A 20,994-nucleotide genomic window follows, 5' to 3' on the forward strand; every position below is an offset into this window, starting at 1 on the left:
AACAAGGTAAAGAAAACAAATAGATAAAAGGGAAAAAATAAAAAATAAATAAAATAAATAAGATAAAGAAAAAAAAATAGTAAAGTAATAATTATATATAGTAATATTTGAAAAAAAAAAATATATATATATATACATCAAAGTATTAATAAAATAAATAAGCTATATATATACACCAAATATTTAAAAATAGAAAAGCTACCCTCTCACTTCACCGAAAGTGAGGGGCTTTAGTCAGAAATAAGACAAAAATGGGTCCTCTAGGTTAGTATATATAATATAATGTTTAATAATAATAATGATAAAGACACAAGGTTTTTTTAAAAAATAATATAATAATAATAAATAAAAAACGAAAATAATATATATATATATATATATATATATAAAATTATAAGATATATTACGTAAATAAAAAATAATAATCAAATAAAAATAATTAAGAATATATATATATTAATAATAGGTATATAAATAAACTATTAAAAGTATAAAAAAATATATGACTAGATAAAGATAATTACAATATATATAGTAATAATAGACTTATAAGTAGAATATTAAAGAAATGTATATATATAATAATAATAATAAAATATAGTAAAAGAATGAGAATAATCTAAAATATATTATATAATATAATAATATAACATGAATAATAAAAATAAATGAATAAAATATCTATAATAAATAAGGGACTAATATAGATTTTTAAAAAGCTATTCCCTTCTTTAACCGAAAATCAAACCGGTTTTTAAAAATAAGCCTCGGGGTAGATCTAGGTTCGAAACTTCAAAACCCCACCCATTTTGGTCATCGGCGCAACCCACGTTTTGGGTTATTCGAACCAAATCTCAAAAAAAATAACGTGCACATGCAAAAGAAAGAAAAAAGAAAATGCTACCTTTTATTTCCTTTTCGAATCCTTTACAATAGCTTTGCCTTTGTATCTTCCCGTGCTTTCCTCTATGTTTTGTGTATCAATCGTGTCCTACAATAGTGAGTTACAATGGCTATTTATAGTGCTTGTGGATCCTATCTTTAGGAATTTAAATCTTAGTAGAACTCTATCCTATTTTTAGGAGTTTGAATCCTAGCAAAAGTTTATCCTATTTTTAGGAGTTTGAATCCTAGTAGGACGAAAATGTGTGTTGACAGTTTGCAAAATAACAATTATGTTAGTCTCTTTTTTTTTTTTACGATCTAATGACGACTTCAGATACTGGTTTACCCTTCTCGTCTCCCTTCCTATGTTGGTATCGTCTTCGTCAAATAATAGCATAAATTATGGAAACATGAAATTATATCATAAATTACTTGCACGACGAAATTTACGTGATCAAATACAATTATGGTCACAAAATACATAAAACATGGATTACCAAATCTACTCTACATCCTTTTCATCCAAGATTTTCCAAATATTATCCAAAGCATCTTTGGCAGCTCTATTGTGTGCAATTTCCTTCTTGTCTCTACACGAGCCTCTCCCTATGAATTGGTTATCCACGAACACATCGAAGCTCGTGTCTTCTCTCCATAAATCCACGAATTTTACCTTCAAATTTCTCTTTTGACACACCTCGTACAATTGAGTGACCGGATGTATTTTTAGGGTTTCACGTCTGATTATGGGTTCTAACAAATCCTTGAATACCTAATTGTTCATAGAACAATAAAAAATGATAAATATTGAGAACAAACACTGTTGTCAATCGAAATTTCATGTTTAGCAGCACTATATATATATATATATATATATATATATGACAAAAAATATTAGTGCTTAAACGTACCTTCCAAACAATATCAATGGAGGAATTGCAGTCAATGAAAACGGCTCCAATTATGGCTTCAACAAGGTCGGCTATTGCCTTTGGCACTTCAACCTGTCCATTTGAATGCAAAGGATGTCGCCGTATTTCTTCAGAAAATTGTTGAATCTGTCAACGTGTAATTATTATCTTAATTAGTATCGCTTTTATTTAATCAGTAATTATGATTCTGTACTGGTAAATAAAAGAATTCTAATAAAGAATGTTTATTAACTGCACGTAAAATCAAATGTATTTCAAGTAAAAAGAAGCTAATAAAGTAAAATGGTGAATATACTTTAAACTTCTATAGAATATTCGAAAGTCGACTGAGCGAAAGTCTAAACCACGTGTACATCTGCTGAATCTTTCCATCTGATCTGACCTATACATATATAAACCCAAAAGGACTGAACGACTTACTTGCTCTTCAAGAAGAGGTTTCTTGTGACGTAAAAACCGATGCAGACCGTGTTTGACGGCGACGCGAGCCAGCTTATCGGAATCGACATTAGCCGCCCGGAGTCTGGTCAAAGTCCCCGGCGACAAATCTGGGTATTCAAAGTACTGCTCTTTAGTAAAGACCAGATTAAGAACGGAATCGCCGACGTACTCTAGCCGCTCGTTGGAGATGCTTTCGCCAAGCGAAGCATGCGTGAAAGCTTCTTCCAACAACTGTTTGTTCTTAAACTCATACCCCAAGATCGCTTCCACTTCATCGAGACTCGGCGGCTTTGACGACTCTATAGATTTCTGGGTTGACGCGAGCGAGTCGTTCGTTTTTTCGTTACCACGCAGCTCTTGTAGAGCACCCGTTGTTTCTTGCTCTAGGTTTTTCGTCGCTGTCATTGTAAAATACAAAAGAGATTATGAGATTAAACTGCTGGTATGATTATTAATTTATATATACAAACTTGGACGAAAAGAAACCAAGTTGTCATATATATATATATATATATATATATATATACTGCTGGTATGATTATTAATTTATATATAAAAACTTGGACGAAAAGAAACCATGTTGTCATATATATATATATATATACTCACAAGTTTAATTATGAATTTTTATAAAATAAATAATATATTTACTTATCATTTTAAAATTAATTATAAAAATATTATTTGTAACTTTTTTATGAACTACATATTATTATATAAAAAATTTCATTTTAAAATAATTCTTTTAAAAATATACTTATATCTATTGTACTTGTACATATTTTATTTTGATGAAATTAATAAAGAAAAATAACTTATGTCAGAATGAACTCATTCACCAACAAAATCATGCCAACACATCAAAATTTTGAAGGACATAGAACATGCATTCACCCATGTCTAATACATCCTTTTAAATCAATTTTACTTCAATTTAATTACTTAAGAACAATGCTCGAGGGATGGACCAGGTAGCATGGGTGGGCGGTCGCTCTTTGAAAATTTAAAATTATAGTATATTTTTAGTTTTTTCTATGTATTTTTATCGTCCCCTAATATAAAATCATGTGTTCGCCCCTAAATGCTCCAATCCTCTCTAAAACCAAATCAATTTTTTTTATTTTATTCAAAATCCTTTTTAAAAAGATTGAAGTTAGTTTCATTTTTCTTACAAAATTTAAATCTAATCCTAATCTTACCTGAAGGAGAGAGGAAAAGAGGGCCAAGAAAAAGGAGAGTGCTCCCCGATGAATCTAGAACTTATTACTTAAGAAAATATTAAATATGAATGAATACAATGTTTAATGTCCTTAAAATTTAATGGTTTGATATAACTATGATTTTAATATAAGTAATTCACATTAATAAAATATGCTAATGTTTTTATAATAACATTAGTTCATTAAATATTGAATTTTAATCCAATGAAGTATGTGAAATAAAATTAAATCTTTTGACATACCTATGAGAATGGTAGAATAACCGGCAGTGATTATTTTATTAATATAAAATTTCTTCACACTTAAGACTTCCTTTTTTAGGTTCAAATCTATAAAGTCGTGCATTTGAAAAGGCTGCCAAAAATGCTTATAAATGAACTTGTATCGACAAATATAATAATGTTTTTTTAGAAAAGTTGGTAAGTTAATTAATTATATTTGTTTAGTTGTGCCGAAGGCATGCAGAATGCCGCGAAGAGGACCACAAGCTCAGTTTGGTGGAACAATTACGCCATGGGATCTAATTACAGAGAATCAAAAGCCAGAGTCTCAGAGAGAGGTTATTCGTGCAATCCAAGTCACCGGAAGTTGGGTGGATTCAGGAGTAGAAATGACTTGTTTTTATTTAAAATCCGATCCTTTAGTTGGATACAACGAGCATTGTGCGATGGGTGATGTGTACAATGTTATAAGCGGAAGTACCGACAAGCTTTCCATTACTTGTACCCCAAGGACGACCAATTGTATGGTGGTACAGATCTGAATCCCAGCATTTATTGCCCTTTCCTTTTACTTTTCCTCTTTTATTTACTTTTATCTTATTTTAAATAAGTTAAATCACAGGAATTCTACCCAAAAAAAAATGTTTAAAATTTTATAATAATCTAAATATTAATGTCAAAATTGATCGACAATTAAAATCGATTCTGACAAAAATAATCAATAATTACCAATAATGTTATTTCATTATTTCTATCAAATTATAAAATAATTAAAAGTATAAAAATAAATGAACTTTTTCATAAATGTATATAATAGTAAAATGAAACAATGCGTATGAGAGGAGAATTTTTAAAACCTTTTAAATTAAATCTAATGCATATATATCTTTTATTTTAGTTAAAATTTAATTAGATCTTACCAATTTAATGAGTTTAGTATGATTATAACATAATTAAATTTTATTTTCAATAGATTTAAATTTAATATATATATATATATATATAATATTATTTTTAATATATTTTTTTAATTAAGTGGCTCATATATTAGGAAAACGAGCTCTGGATTCTAATGTTTCCTTTTACTTTAATCAGGACTATCTTGAGTTTATTAAATATGTTGTACGGAACGATTTGTTATAATAATTCAATGGATAATTGTGCACTTTTTCCCCTGATAGGACCTAATCTTGTGTTGTTAGTAGGGTTTTTTTTTAATGAGATCTGCATATTTTTCATTAAAAAAAAGTTAATTAATTAAGAAGGAAACAAACATAATTACAGTTAAACTATTTTTTAATATATATATATATATAAGATTTATGCGTTCTTAAAGTACCAAATGTGTCTCATCAATATTTTTTATTTAGAAATAGGTGACTGTTCGATGAATAATTAATTTGGGAATAGAGACGGTGTAACAAGAACCGGGACATGGGCCACAAGAGATGGACAGAGGAGGGTCCAATTCAATGAAGATATATAAAAAATATTAATTTAAACTTTAATGACAACTCCAAAATTAATAAGTACCATATCATAAGTGCCGTGTCACAAGAAAATAACTGAAAAATAGAGAAATGAGGAAATAATTTAATGTCTAATTAATGATTAAGTTTTTTTTTAATTTTAATAATCAAAATAAGAGTAAGAAAAAATAGAGAAATGCTTGCTGAAACTAATAACAAACAAGGCACATGTTCGTACAGTTTACTACCAACTTTCTCTGCAGAATCAAACATTTCAAGCTGTATTTAAAGTTTCCCACTAACAATTCCTCGTGGGGTCATACAGAATCTACGATACAAAAGGTATACATGGCAACTCTGTTCTACCAGGAACTAAGTGTAGACGTGTCAATTGTGATCGGAACCGGACTCGACTCGATTCGACTAAGAAAAAAAAAAAGCAACGAGCAGAACAAAACCCAAAACTGATCCATACAAAACTCGATACAAAAACTTAATGTTTATGAGGAAAACTTTAGTTAGCCAATACAAGAAAATTATTGACAAATTATCAGGGCAACTATGCGCAAACTCTAAGCAGAGCAAATAAGGATATTAATGTTCACATAAAGATCATAAAACCAACCAAATGTAAGAGGGTGAGTCTAAATATACCAAACAATCTATTAAAATCACCAACATTAATGTAATCATTATATTTTTATTTATTTTTTATTAAAGTTTTCTTATCATTATGTCTTTTGTTTCTTTTTTATAATTAAGTAATAATTATTTATCTTTTAATTTTTGTTATATTTTTTTACTTATTTAATTATACATACATATATAATTTTATATTTTTTAATATTTATGCCACCGTACCATCGTCGCGCTACCGCGTCGTCGTTGCCACCGGTGGTCGATGGTTACCAAATTTTATCGAAAAGTCTGTCTTGGCCACCGATTATCCGATCTTCTTTCTTTCTCCCGTATGACCTCCCCTTGGTATGTCTTCTTCCCCTTGATTTATGATGAATTTTAGTGTAGTGAGTGATTTATTTAATAGGTAGTGAGTTTTTAGTATGTATTTATTTAATGGGTAGTGGGTTTTTAGTGGATGATTGTTTAATAGGTATTTATTTAAACTAAATATTTTATTTAGTTTTTAGATAATTAATTCAAAATATAAAATCTATTAGTTAGTTTAAAATAATGATTTATCTATATGAATATTTTAAATATTTAAAAGTATATTGAAATAATATTAAATTTTATAAAAATATTTACGGATATTAATGAAAGTAAATTAATACTAAAATACATGTATATAAAAACTACCTTAATAAAAAAATACAATTTTTTAAGGAAGAAAATGAAACATGCACATTATTTAAAATTGGGAAAATAAATAATCACATTCTCATTTTTTTTTTAAATAGCAAAAGATCAATCATAAAAAAATTTAGGGTGAAATACGAGGCGTTGCCTCTTTTTTCTCAAATATTGGTAGGTTTAGTAGTACTTAATGTAAAACAAAAACTCGTTTAAATAAAACAAAGGGTTAGTCTAAATATAAAAATTCTTTTACTAAACCTCCCAAAATTTAAAATAAAAAATGGTGTGCATGAATGTGGCGGAGTTTCCAACATGTTTAACAATTTTTTTTTATTTTCAATCTATTGACTGGTTTGACCTGGTAAATTTAGTAGTGCTCGTCTAAATATATCAATTCTTTTACTAAACTTACCAAATATATCAAGAATAAAAAAAAATTAGAATATCTCTTGCTTGAGAAATATTATGCTCTTTTTCACTTATAATATGTGATTGTTTTACCTTATTAGAGAAAAAAGGCGACGTCGATGTAGAAAATTCAGCACCATTTAAGTTGTTTTAAAAAAATGATATTTTATGTGTCAAATGAGAACAAGATTCATGCAACAAAATAAAAAAGATATAATAAAATACAATTATATAAAATAAAATTATATAAAAAATGAGTGGAGCAGGGCGTGGTGAGTAAGTGGGAGTATGGGTGGAGTTTGCTTGATTGTGGTGTTAGCATGAGAAGCATAGTTGGTGCTCCCACTTTTTGCAAACTAAAATTTTTATTGTTTTCCTAATAAGTTTAGTAGTGCCCAAACAAAATCCATGGGATTATATTGGACACTACTAAACTTACTAGAAAAATAAAAAAAAAAATTAGTTTGCAAAAAGTGGGAGCACTACCCATACCACACTAAGCAAACTCCACCCATACTCTCACTTATTCACCACGCCCTGCTCCTCTCTTTTTTATATTATATTATTTTATTTTATATAATTATATTTTATTCTATCTTTTTTAATTTGTTGCAAGAATCTTGTTCTCATTTGACACATAAAAATGTCATTTTTTTTCCTGAAAACAACTTAAATGTTGCTGAATTTTCTACATCGACGTCGCCTTTTTTCTCTAATCAGGTAAAACAATCACATATTATAAATAAAAAAGAGCATAATATTTCTCAAGCAAGAGATATTCTAGTTTTTTTTCATTCTTGATATATTTGGTAAGTTTAGTAAAAGAATTGATATATTTAGACGAACACTATTAAATTTACCAGGTCAAACCAGTCAATAAATTGAAAATAAAAAAATTTGCTAAACATGTTGGAAACCCCACCACATTCATGCACACAATTTTTTATTTTAAATTTTGGGAGGTTTAGGAAAAGAATTGGTATATTTAGACTAACTCTTTGTTTTGTTTAAACGAGTGTTTAGTTTTACATTGGGTTCTACTAAACCTACAAAGATTTGAGAAAAGGGTACTATTAAATCTATCAAGATTTGAGAAAAAAGAGGTAATGCCTCGTATTCCACCCTATTTTTTTTATTGAACTTTAGTTTTTTTTTTTAAAAAATGAGAATTTGATTATTTATTTTTTCAATTTTAAATAGCGTGCATGTTTCATTTTCTTCTTTAATATTTCTTTAAAAAAAATTATATTTTTTTATTAATGTAGTTTTTATATACATGTAATTTAGTATTAATTTGATTTCATTAATATATCCGTAAATATTTTTATAAAATTTAATATTATTTCATTATACTTTTAAATATTTAAAATATTCATATAAATAAATCATTATTTTAAACTAGCTAATAGATTTTATATTTTGAATTAATTATCTAAAAACTAAATAAATTATTTAGTTTAAATAAATACCTATTAAACAATCATCTACTAAAAACCCACTATCATTAAATAAATAACAACTAAAAATTCACTACCTATTAAATAAATCATCCACTACACTAAAATTCATCATAAATCAAGAGGAAGAAGACATACCAAGTGGAGGTCATGCGGGAGAGAGAAAGAAGATCGGACTTCTCGGTAAAATTTGGTAACCATCGACCATCGATGGCAGCAGCGACGCAACATCGCAGTGGTAACACGATGGCATAAATATTGAAAAACATAAAATATAAAATTATATATATATGTATAATTAAATAAGTAAAAAAATATAACAAAAATTAAAAAAATAAATAATTATTACTTAATTATAAAAAAGAAGCAATAGACATAATGATTACATAATAATAAGAAAACTTTAATAAAAATAATAATGATTACATTAATGTTGGTAGATTTAGTATATTGCTTGATATATTTAGACTCACCCGATTATATTAATAAAAATGTAGCATAATCTTTATAAAGCATTTATAGTGCTATTAAAATAAAGACATTTTAACAAATCAAAAAGATAACCAGAATGGGCCATATGAAGCAGATTTAGTCACCCTTTTTCCTAAATGAGCACCCTTCGGTAAGTCTAGCTTTACCACCAGTAGGTTGGCATAGAACCGTCTGGCAATTACCACACACCACCACCGTTTGAGAGTGGCTAAATACAGTTGTTCTGCAAAAAAAAAAAGTTTAAACACATAATTCAAGATGCGAAATATACAACTTAAAACGGTAAATCTAAAATCCAATGCAAACACGTACATGTTGAAGCAGCCTTGACATTTAACATCCTTTGGAAGAGATAAACAAACAGAACGAAAAATAAAAAATCGTTAATATACTATATACACTAAATCGTTGATATGAAAATGAAGAGAGAAAGGTCAGATATCTTACCATGAAGAATGAATTGGGAGACTGAACGAGACGCTTGAGTTTGTGCTTCTTCTTCTCAATCTCCACTGGGGGATTCAACAAATCGATATCGTTCTGGAGAACCTAAAATCAAAACAAAACGAACAGCCCAAATCCAGGTGTTATTGGTTTAAACATAAGCAACACACAATGAATTAACGAGAGACGAATAGCAGAAAATGGATAAAGTTAATTACAAGATGAAAAGGGTGAAGGGAGATTTACCATGTTGGGGAGTGGTGAGGGATGCGGCGCTGGGACTTTGAAATTGAAGCTGCGTGAGTGAGGGGCTTCCAAGAGGCGACGCGATTTGAAAGGATTTTAGGGTTTTGGTAGCTAGAGGCTAGGAGTGTTTTTATTTTGGGTAAATTATTCATTTAATATCTAAACTATCAGTTTTGGTCTATTTTAGTATCTAAACATTTAATTTTTTCAAAATCATACCTAACATTTAGTTTTCATTTTATTTTAGTACAGGACGTTAAAAACTTAACGTGTTTAGTACTTAAACTATTAGTTTTGGTTTGTTTTAATACCTAAACTTTCAATTCTTTTTCAAAATTTAATGTTAAATTTTGAATAGAGGTACTAATATGAAACAAAAACTAATTTTTTTAACGAATGGATACTAAAAAGAAACAAAAACTAAACTTTAGGTATGATTTTAAAAAAATTAAAAGTTTAGCAACTAAAATGGATTAAAACTAATAGTTTAGATACTAAACACGTAATTTCCCTTATATTTTTTCTTTTTATAAAATAAATGGTAAAATACACAAATAGTCCCTCAACTATAGAACATTACTTTTTTGAGTCCCTAAACTATTAAAAGTTATAAAATGACCCTTGAATTATAGGGCATTGTTTTATTGAGTCCCTGACCATTCATATTCCAAACTCATACTTTTTTTGTTAAAAACTTGATGATCATTTGAGCTGAATGTTAATCTACAAATTGAGATATGATAAAGTTATATTTGAGATTTTATCCATAAAATAAAGCTCAAACAGGTTTGGGATCATACTTTATCATATCTCAATCAACAAGTTGACGTCAAGTGTAGATGACCGTCAATTTTTAACTGTAAATGATGAGTTTGAAAAATATGAATAGTCGAGTAACTATTTTATAACTTTTAAATGTCGAATGACTCAACAAAGCAGTGCCCTATCGTTGGGAGACCATTTTATAACCTTTAATAGTTGAATGACTCAACAAAGTAGCACCTTATAGTTGGGAGACCATTTTATGACTTTTAATAGTCAGTAGACTTAACAAAGTAACTGCCTATATTTCATGGACCATTTGTGTACTTTTAGGGTCGTTTCTAAGATTTTGGTGGCTCAGGGCTAATTCAAAAATTGGGTCAAAACTCGACTCTATCATAGATGACGAATTTGTTATAAAACATGTGTTTTTATAACACTTTAAGACCCTTAGTAGCTTTCTTAAACATTAGCACATGATTAGGAACCAAATTAAGACAATTGAGATGATTTTTGATGTTTCTCGAGCTTAAATAAGACATTTCTAGGTTCGAGTATCGATACTGGACTAACAGTATCGATACTTGATGAATTGAGACAAAAATTTAAGGATTTCAGGCAAGTGGTATCAATATTATTGGGAGAGTATCGATGTTACCCTTACAATATCGATATTCAGGGTAACAATATCGATACTGAATCTCATTTTCAATAACATAATGCATTTTTTATACCTATACTCATAAGGGTATCGATACTTGACCTTAGGGTATCGATATTGCAAGTAGAGTATCAATACTACTCACTTTGGATGGTTAGATTTGACCTTTTTAAGGTCTGTAAGAGCTAAGGATAATTTGTATTGGTAGAACTTAATCCATGAGGGTGTAAATGGCCAAAGGGGCTCGAAAACACTCATAAGAGTGGGTTACAACTGAAGTAACCATAGTGGCGTAATACGCTCAAATACCTTCAGCCGAGCACGTAGAGAGTATCTAAGAATGAAAGGTTGTGTAGAGAATGTACCGACAGGCAGTATGACGAATTAATCGATTACGATTAAAGGAGTTGCGTACTACAAGAATGTCAGCGAATGGTTAATGTACAGTTGTCCCTGAAACTCGAGGGTGAATTGAGGAAAAGTGTAGTAAGAGCGGTTTAGAGTATCGCTACCCAGTAGTGAAGCCAAGTTAGGTATCAAACTAGCTAGCGTTACAGGCTGTGAACGTCAATAACAGTAATCGTCGTAAAATCACGAAACACGTAGAGACTTCTCTAGAGACAGAAACGAATAAATTATCCTTAAGTATTGAATAACCAGAATAAAGCCGTTTAATAAACTAACAACAATAACAGACTAATAAACCTTTGCATGGCATTCTAGATGAGAGAACGAGCGAGATAACAGCTAGTGAAGGGTTGACCTCACTTTAGTGCGTCGAGCTACACTAGTGTATATTTAGGTTACCTTAGTTTCCCTAATGGGATATTGTCAATGTGCGAGGCCCTTTAGTGGCTAGCTAGGGCACGAGGCCCAAACACTCACGAGGAGTGGGTCAGTGATGTCAATGTTGTGTGACCTTTAGGCCCTTATATATGCATGTATAGTTGCATTAGTCCAGTCCAGTAGATGACGATCATCTTATGGTATAGGATATCCAGATACACCTAAACAAGTGTGCAAGGAACTTCTATGGCTAATTTGGGCGCGAGGCCTAACACTTGCGAGGGGTGGGTTAGCCGGGTATGATATCCTCAATTATCTAATGTCTGATGGCTATGTGAGACCAGATACTAACATATGTTAAATTTATGTAATGATTTTTAATAATTATAATCTAATTTAATTGTTTAATTACTATTTTTTTATTTCTATTTTAAAAAAATTAGATACCAATTATATTTTTAATATTTTAGTTTTGAATTCAAGATTTCATTTTTATTAACCAAACATGTTTTCTAATTTTCAAAAAATTAAAATTAAAAATTATTTTATAAAAACAAAAACAAAAAATATTTTCTAGAACCAAACCGACTTAAATTTTGTAAAACATTTTGATACCGACTTTACTTATTGTTTTCAAATTCAATAATTCATATATTTATATTATAATCGTATTTAATCTTTTTATTTACGTAAATTTTAATAAATTAATTTCATGTAGTTTTATTTAATCTTGTCATGTTAAGTATCCTATTTTGCCTTTATGTTTTATGTTATACATATATTTTTTCACCATGGGGCGTAATCTTATAAATATAAATATAGTAGTAGTAAATAAGGAAAAGTTGTAAGGTTTTGCCGGCCGTAAGGGCCCCACTCTAATCCCTATTCTTTTACATTTCAACCTCGCATCATTTAGGACAAGAAAAATATCCTTAACTTTGCTATAAAACAATCACTTTTTTAAAACCAAAACAAGTTTTGGTTTTTGGTCACTGTGTGTATGATAAGTTCATATATATATTCAATATGGATTATATGCAAGGTTTGACCATACATATTCCAAGAAAAATAACTATTTATTACAAAAACCATCCATGAATAGCTGAAATAAATATTTATTATTTAAGTTATATAATAACACAAGATTTAGATAAAATAAAGATATCTACACATGATCAAAGCATAATTATGATATAGAGGGACGGCTTTTGAAATTTATGTACTTATAAGTTCAAGTTCATTCCTAAAAACAATTTAAATTTATCTTTCCTAACATAAGATCTTACGTCCCGATCAAAATCATCTCAAGATACTATGTGATCAATAAACTTTTTCAATTGTCAATTGGTCAGGATTTAAAAGTAAGATTAAGATCTAAAAAAAAATGTAATTATGACTTCGAAATCTTATATAATTATATTTGACGGGGAACGTTTTTCTTTGCTTCAAGTTCTTACATATTTTAGGTCGAGTTATGTCCATTTCTGGTTTCCTTGTCCCCATCTCATGTTTGATCCCTCGCTGTCAAATCTTGAAGTTCACCGTCTGATCTCTGATCCAACGGCGACAAAGTCTTTTGGTCTAAGATCACACGCACATATATATAGTATGGCTAAACGCTAGATGAGCCTAGAACTACCTTTCCATATTCTCAACGAAAAGATGAAACGCTTTCAGCGTTGGCCCCTCCTTATGATTCTGATCCTCGTTTTGAGTCACGGGAGACACGTGTTGCATTCGAGGCTTCGGGCAAAGGAACCGGGCAAACCGGCCGGCGGGTTTTTCGTCCACGGTTTACGGGCCAAACGCCGAGGCAATTCGAGGAGAAACGAAGAGTTCCGACAGGTTCAAACCCACTGCACAACAGGTGATATGATGATGATGATGATGATTGTAGCCAAGAAGACCCCGACTCAAGGTTGATCAGATAGCACATATGAGCTTTGCAATCGCGGCATCTTTTCTCTTGTGCTATATTAATATATATTTTAAGGTGATTTACACACACACACATAGATTTAGTTGTGGAATCGATCCCTTTTATTTAATTTCCTCAGTGCCTCCTTTCCCTTCTCCTCGAAGGGAGTTTTAGAAAGAATAGGACTCGATTGAATAAAAAATGAACAGATACGGGAATGGCCTGCTCTCTCTCTCTCTCTCTCGATGCTTTCAAGAGACTGAAAGCTTATGTTTCGAGTGGTATAAAATGGAGTCAGCTGGGCGATTCCTCCTAACTCACTGACTCGGTTGTAATGAGAGTGTAATTGCTCAACAACCATGTAATTAAGTTCAGATAACACGACTCTACAATAATGGAGTGTAAGCCATTGGGCCACTATTGACCGTTCACATTTATTGATCCTGCTTATTTATTAAGCTTCCTTTTAATTTGATTTTTGTCTAATTATTCTTTCAAAAACAATCAGTTTAATTATATTTTGACCCTTAAACTTTTAAAAAAATATATTTATTAAGTTTTCTTACGCAATCGTCAAAGAAAAAGATCCGTTAACGACACTCCTTCCCCAAAAATATAACACATGCTCTCAATTAGTAGTGACGGATCCAAAAAATTTAAGAATTAAATTTAAAATTTTAATATTTTTTCTTAAAATTAATATGTATGTATTTTTTTATTTTTAATATATTACCTTAAATTTAATCATTTTTTAAAATAATGAGATGAACTATACACTTAACATTCTTCTTTGCTCTCGAAGTCTAATTTTAGTCTGTACAATTATTATTAATTAAAAAAAAGAAAGCCATCAATTTCTTTAGATTAGATAAGACAAAATGATTAGTGTCACATGAGATTAAGATAATTTTCGTGGGAGGCAATTAGAAAAGTTATAGAAGATAACTTTTAGAAATTATAATTATTATTTTAATTATTGAAATAATTTAAAAATGTGAAGGTCATGTGTAAGAGGAGTGGACACGTGCATGGTCTTCTTTTTCTGGTGATAATTAAACACCTTCAGGTGAGTTTAGAGATTTACGTTTTTCGTGGATAATCGATGTTGCTTTTATATCTCTCATTTCATCTTTTTCCTTTCATTTCCTCTCCATTCCCATTTCTTCATCATTCCTACTCAAGCTCCATAAATCAAATCTAAAGAAAAAGGGGGGTTTCATTCATATCACAAAGGAAAGGAGTATGGCTAAGCAAGGAGTTCATTTCGGGATTTAAACATCAAGGTATTATATTTCTAATTCTTTGGAGTGTTAAGGCATTATAAGCAAGAATGATTTGTTAAGATTTGAGTATTTGAGCATGTTAGGGTTTCATACTTGATTCTTGTCATAGATGACAAATTTGTTATAAAACATGTGTTTTTATGACACTTTAAGACCCTTAGTAACTTCCTAAAACATTAGCACATGATTGGGAACCAAATTAAGATAATTTAGATGATTTTTGGGTATTTCTCGAGTTTAAATAAGACATTTCTAGGTTCGAGTATCGATATTGGACTAACAATATCAATACTAGATGAATTGGGACAAAATTCTAAGGCTTTCAGGTAGGTGGTATCAATATTGTTGGGAGAATATCGATGTTACCCCTACAATATCGATATTCAGGGTATCAATATCGATATTGAATCTCATTTTCAGTAACATAATGCATTTTTTATACCGATACTCATAGGGGTATTGATACTTAACCCTAGGGTATCGATACTGCAAGTAGAGTATCGACACTACTCACTTTGGATGGTTAGATTTGACCTCTTTAAGGCCTGTAAGAGCTAAGGATAATCCGTATTGGCAAAACTTAGTCCGTGAGGAATTTAAATAGCCAAGAAAGCTCGAAAACACTCATAAGAGTGGGCTACAACTGAAGTAACCATAGTGGCGTAATAAGCTCAAATACCTTCAGTCGAGCACATAGCGAGTATCTAAGAATGAAAGGTTGTGTAGAGAATGTACTAACAAGCGATATGATGAATTAATCAGATTACGATTAGAGGAGTTGCATACTATAAGAATGTCGGCGAATGGTGAATGTACAATTATCCCTAAAACTCGAGGGTGAATTGAGGGAAAGCGTAGTAAGAGCGATTTAGAGTATCGTTGCCCAGTAGTGAACCCGATTTAGGTATCAAGCTAGCTAGCGTTACATGTTGTGAACGTCAAAAACATTAATTGTCATAAAATCACGAAAGACGTAGAGACTTCTCTAAAGACAGAAATGACTAAAATGTCCTTAAGTATTGAATAACCATAATATAGTCGTTTAATAAACTAATAGCAGTAACAAACGAATAAACCTTTGCATGACGTTCTAGATGAGAGAACGAGCGAGATTGCAGCTAGTGAAGGGTTAACTTCACTTTAGTGCGTCGAGCTACGCTTGTGTATAGTTAGGTTACCTTAGTTGCCCTAATGAGACATTGTCAGTACGCGCGACACTTTAGTGGCTAGCTAGGGCACGAGGCCCAAACACTCACGAGGAGTGGGTCAATGATGTCAATGTTGTGTGGCCTTTGGGCCCTTAGATATGCATGTACAGTTGAATCAGTCTAGTACAGTAGATGATGATCATCTTATGGTATAGGATATCCAGATACACCTATGCAAGTGTGCGAGACACTTTTATGACTAATTTGGGCGCGAGGCCTAACACTCGCGAAGGGTGGGTTAGCCAGATATGATATTATCAATTATCTAATGTCTGATGGCTATGTGAGACCAAATACTAACATATGTTAAATTTATGTAATGATTTTTAATAATTATAATCTAATTTAATTGTTTAATTACTATTTTTTTATTTATATTTTAAAAAATTAGATACCAAATATATTTTTAATATTTTAGTTTTGAATTCAAGTTTTCATTTATATAAACCAAACATGTTTTCTAATTTTCAAAAAATTAAAATTAAAAATTATTTTATAAAAGCAAAAATTAAAACATAAAATATAAAATATTTTCTATAACCAAACTGACATAAATTTTGTAAAATATTTTGATACCGAATTTACTTATTTTTTTTCAAATTCAATAATTCATATATTTATATTATAATCGTATTTAATCTTTTTATTTATTTAAATTTTAATAAATTAATTTCATGTAGTTTTATTTTATCTTGTCATGTTAAGTATCCTATTTTGTCTCTATGTTTTATGTTATACATATATATTTTTTTCACCATGGGGCGTAATCTCATAAATATAAATATAGTAGTAGTAAATAAGGAAAAGTTGTAAGGTTTTGCCGGCCGTAAGGGTCCCACTCTAATCCCTTGTTTTGCTTATAAAATTATCAAGTGATATCAACAGTAGTAACTGACAGTAGATTGAGTGCTTTGTCCTGGCCTATACATGCAATTCTTTGTGCATGGAAAGTGCCTTTTGACATGAATATAGTTATTCCAAACAAGTAAACCATATCAAATTGGTGCTGTGGAATTTGAGGTATTTATGGTGTCCCTCCATACTTGTCATAGGCTAAAGCAAAGTAGAAATTGAATATGGAATTATATTTCTCGACTTCTTTTAGTTAAAAGTATGCTAAATTTTGACTGCTTCCTGGTATCGACCGCCAAATATTTGACTTAGTTGGTTCATTGTTGCCCTTGTCTGTTCCTCGGTAGGGACAACATGATCCCAAATTGCTGAGTGGTCCTTTTAGTTCCCATCTGCCACAAAGCTCACTTCAGTTGGAGTGGCAAATAATTCAGACTGCCTAAGATTTTTTACATTCGTTTAGATGAATACTTGTTTTAGCAATAACTATATTTTTTTATTTACATCTCAGGAATTTGTGCTGCCAAGTTTCTATTCACTGTCTCTGATGCTTGCACTCGGGATTCTGTCCTTCTTAGCTGAGGTTTGTTCAACATAACAATCAATAAAACACTATTGCACCAACAATAGTTGTAATAACTCTTTTTGTCTCCCGACTTAATTGTGACAATGCTTTAGCCTAATATGCCTGAACTTGTTCCGCTACAGGTGTTTCTAGCTCGTGGACTACAGCTTGAGAAAATTAGTAAAGCTGCAAATGTCCTGTTTGTCGAGGTACCCTCTTCCGCCCCTCGTTAGGTTTCACTTATGATTTTTTAACCAGCTCAGGAGGAGGTTGTAGGTTCCTTGAGCTCGAGTAGCTAGAAATTCATTGTTTTTTTTCCTCTGGTTTTATGTTACAGGCTGCCCTGTCACAGTTATGGGGCATAGGTACCTCAAGCATTGCTCCTTCTTCCGGTCGACTTGTTGGGTGCCTCCTTATCTTAATCTCTGCGTCTTTCACCGTGTATTTTGGACCGGAAAAAGAGATTGAATGAGAATTGTCGGTGCTTTTCATCCCCTTCGGTTGTTGCAAACACAACCAAATGTTTTCTAAGTACTTATTGCAATTTAATTGAATTTATGTTTTTTTTAATTGAACCATTTCAAACAATCTTTTGAGAAACACTAGTACAGCAATTTTTGTATCGACAGAAGCATCTAACAAATAAACTACAATTTCATTACATTTAATAAAACATCTCATTTTGCCTGGCCCTTGTTGTCACACTGGCTTCAGACAGTCGATTCAAAATAAAAGTTGCGTCGTGCAAATTGAATTCAACAGTTTTTTCATGTTTACAAATTAAATTTTCAAGCCGTTTCGGTTCTGATCACTTGATTATTAAATTACAAATGGGTAATAATATGAATTGTTTTATTAATTTTATTCAACACTGTATCGTAAAAAAATTAATTTTATTAATGCCTTTTTATCACGATGTCGTTTTAACATTCAATGAGCAAAATATGTAGCAATATTAGTTATGAAATTAATAATTTATCCTTATTAAATTACAAATGGGTAATAATATGAATTGTTTTATTAATTTTATTCAACACTGTATCGTAAAAAAATTAATTTTATTAATGCCTTTTTATCACGATGTCGTTTTAACATTCAATGAGCAAAATATGTAGCAAATATTAGTTATGAAATTAATAATTTATCCTAAAAAATTAGTAATTTTCCCAAATTTTATTTACTCCAAATTCCTATGATAATGGATTTTATAATTTTACTATACGGTTATAAATGCAGCGTCCAAATTTTATTATTATCAAATATATTAATTTCCGGTTAATTTGTGCCTTTATTTAATATCGATTATGATAAAATTATTAGAAGTATTTTTAATTTACATTTGGGCCGGTGAGTGACATATTAGAAGGTCCAAATTAATTTAAAATTCTTTAATTTAAAAACCAAAAAAGAAGAAGAGATTGTATGAAGCATTGGCTTCCACAAATAAATTTCTTAACCTAATAAAAGCTGTAATCGCCCAAAACGGCACCGTAGATCACAATTATACAGATCCACAGGTTCCTATCAGCAAGCGAAACATGATATTCACTTCGGTCCGATCATAGCATCGCCGGTCAATGCTCTTTGGCTACAATCGACGCGGCATCGGACCCGACAATTTAAATCAACCCCAAAAAATTTGAAAGAAAAATCAGAGAAGAAACCCTCAGAGACCCGTTCCAAATCACTCACACAGGGCAACAAGCTTACAAGAAGCCCCGGAATCCCCGGCCGACCATCAAACACCAAAGAACAAGAATCAGAGGGCTGAGGATTGGCGGATGGGGAATCGAGAGCATTCCTTAGCCTGTTGCCGCTGCTATTTAAAATGTCGTACGGCACTTCCTATCTATGGGAATTCTTCCTCATTGGGATTTCCAATTTAAAACCAAAAACACTGAAAGAAGATAAGGAAAAAAATGAAGTCGGCTGATAACCCTAGAATTACACGTTCCTCGAAAACAACTTAGGTAGGTATTTATAGGGAGCACTGGAGCTGAAACCTGGCATCTCTGAATTGGATTTCTGTGGACTTATTAAAGAGGAGCAAGAAAGTCAGGGATTAGGTTAAGTTTGCTAACACTTGGGCTTATTTTTCTGATTTGAAACAAAGCCCAAATGGAATTCAAGTTTGTTATTAATAGGCCCAAAATGCTTGTGGTAGGTGATACAACCTCCACCGCAATCTTTTCTTACGTTTAAAAGTTCTCAGCAATAATCATTTCATCTCTACTACATTCTTTAAGTAAAGTTAAGAGCTTGAACTTTGGTGTTTTTAAATAGAGTAAATTGAATTGAGAGGATTATCTCTATAATGAGTTTATACAAAGCCTAGGGATACCCAAACTCAACGGGTTCCGACCCGACCCAACCCTATCGGATCATTTTTTTTTTCAAAAAAAAGTGTTGTCGGGTTTAGTTTAGTTTCGGTTTAGGGTGAAAAATATCTAACACAACCAAAAAAATATAATTTTATCTCATATTTAGGGATAATTGCAGTAAGACCCATCATAATATTTTCTCAATTAAATCCTTATTTTTATTAAAATAATATTATTTATTTCAGGTAGGGGACGGGTTCGAGTTTTATTTAAAAAATACTGGTCGGGTTTGAATCGAGTTCGGATTGAGTGGAGGCTATATAATTTTTGGGTTCAGTTGGATTAATCGGAATCCGACCCATGTCCATCCCTAACAAAACCTAATATGAAATAGTAGATCAATAAATCAAATATTAATTGTTAAACTAGAATTACTAATAAAGTTCTTATTTAATTAATAGTTTATTCTTTAACCAAATTCAAACCTTTCACTTTATTGGACTTTGGTTGGAATTAATTAAAAATAAATCATATTTGATGAGTTTCTTTAAGAATGGAATTAAAAATCACAAACATAAATATAAATATAAATATAAATATATTAAAAATAATGCCATGTCAAAGCATTGATACACGTTGTAGTAGTTACATTTTATTTCATACAAAAAGTAATCTGAAAACAGGAACTACGGGTTTATGTTTAGGGATGGTAAACGGGCGGGTCGGGTGCGGATACCCCCTCCTCATCTCCATGCCCACCTAATATTTTTTAATCTACCACCCGCCCACCATCCATGATGGGTAAAAATTTTTAAATCCACACCTGCCCACGCGGGTACATTCTCAAATCCATCCCCACACCACTACCCACTAGAGACGTACCCGACTAGACCCGCCTGACAACAAACTTAAGTTATACATAAGCAACAAACATAAAACAAACACATCTATTAAGAAACATAATAAAATAAACCAATGATTATCTGAGTTAAGTGTTAATATAGATCTTAAAGTACATAAAACATCATAATAAAAGACATAATTAAAGTCTAGAAACATAAATGACAAACACATAATGTTTTTGTTCTTTGGCACAACATTCTAAAATT

The 20,994-nt window shown here is 30.7% G+C and overlaps 2 protein-coding genes and 2 non-coding genes across 4 annotated transcripts; all 4 read right to left on the reverse strand.

Annotated features, from left to right (window-relative positions):
• Window positions 1-1,351: 1,351 nt before the first annotated feature.
• On the reverse strand, window positions 1,352-2,663 carry LOC120130604 (ribonuclease 3-like protein 3). Its single transcript, XM_039147816.1, has 3 exons — window positions 2,238-2,663; window positions 1,797-1,943; window positions 1,352-1,657 (listed from the first exon to the last, which is right to left on the reverse strand). The coding sequence occupies exons 1-3, from the start codon at window positions 2,661-2,663 to the stop codon at window positions 1,388-1,390; spliced, it is 843 nt and encodes a 280-aa protein (XP_039003747.1). The 3' UTR covers window positions 1,352-1,387.
• A 6,158-nt stretch (window positions 2,664-8,821) lies between these two features.
• Window positions 8,822-9,617, reverse strand: LOC120130538 (40S ribosomal protein S27-2-like). Its single transcript, XM_039147760.1, has 4 exons — window positions 9,530-9,617; window positions 9,287-9,388; window positions 9,152-9,180; window positions 8,822-9,062 (listed from the first exon to the last, which is right to left on the reverse strand). Exons 1-4 carry the CDS (start codon window positions 9,530-9,532, stop codon window positions 8,936-8,938), a joined length of 261 nt encoding a protein of 86 aa, XP_039003691.1. The 5' UTR covers window positions 9,533-9,617; the 3' UTR covers window positions 8,822-8,935.
• A 9,412-nt stretch (window positions 9,618-19,029) lies between these two features.
• LOC120131097 lies at window positions 19,030-19,176 on the reverse strand. The gene has a single exon (XR_005516891.1). It is a non-coding gene; the product is annotated as a small nucleolar RNA snoR2/U65 (small nucleolar RNA).
• A 197-nt stretch (window positions 19,177-19,373) lies between these two features.
• On the reverse strand, window positions 19,374-19,438 carry LOC120131098. Its single transcript, XR_005516892.1, has one exon. It is a non-coding gene; the product is annotated as a small nucleolar RNA U49 (small nucleolar RNA).
• Window positions 19,439-20,994: the final 1,556 nt, after the last annotated feature.

The sequence above is a fragment of the Hibiscus syriacus genome, unplaced genomic scaffold (assembly GCF_006381635.1).
Source record: "Hibiscus syriacus cultivar Baekdansim isolate YM2019G1 unplaced genomic scaffold, ASM638163v2 tig00110548_pilon, whole genome shotgun sequence".
Classification (NCBI taxonomy): domain Eukaryota; kingdom Viridiplantae; phylum Streptophyta; class Magnoliopsida; order Malvales; family Malvaceae; genus Hibiscus; species Hibiscus syriacus.

What these genes read in the sequence shown, in the direction of transcription:
- LOC120130604 (XM_039147816.1), bottom strand. Translation starts at nt 2,663, where the DNA reads ATGACAGCGACGAAAAACCTAGAGCAAGAAACAACGGGTGCTCTACAA. An exon ending in AACCTCTTCTTGAAGAGCAA is followed by an intron (nt 1,944 to 2,237) that starts GTAAGTCGTTCA and finishes ACACGTTGACAG; the next exon opens with ATTCAACAATTTTCTGAAGA. An exon ending in CCATTGATATTGTTTGGAAG is followed by an intron (nt 1,658 to 1,796) that starts GTACGTTTAAGC and finishes ATGAACAATTAG; the next exon opens with GTATTCAAGGATTTGTTAGA.
- LOC120130538 (XM_039147760.1), bottom strand. An exon ending in CTCCCAATTCATTCTTCATG is followed by an intron (nt 9,181 to 9,286) that starts GTAAGATATCTG and finishes TCTCTTCCAAAG; the next exon opens with GATGTTAAATGTCAAGGCTG. An exon ending in TGTCAAGGCTGCTTCAACAT is followed by an intron (nt 9,063 to 9,151) that starts GTACGTGTTTGC and finishes TTTTTTTTGCAG; the next exon opens with AACAACTGTATTTAGCCACT.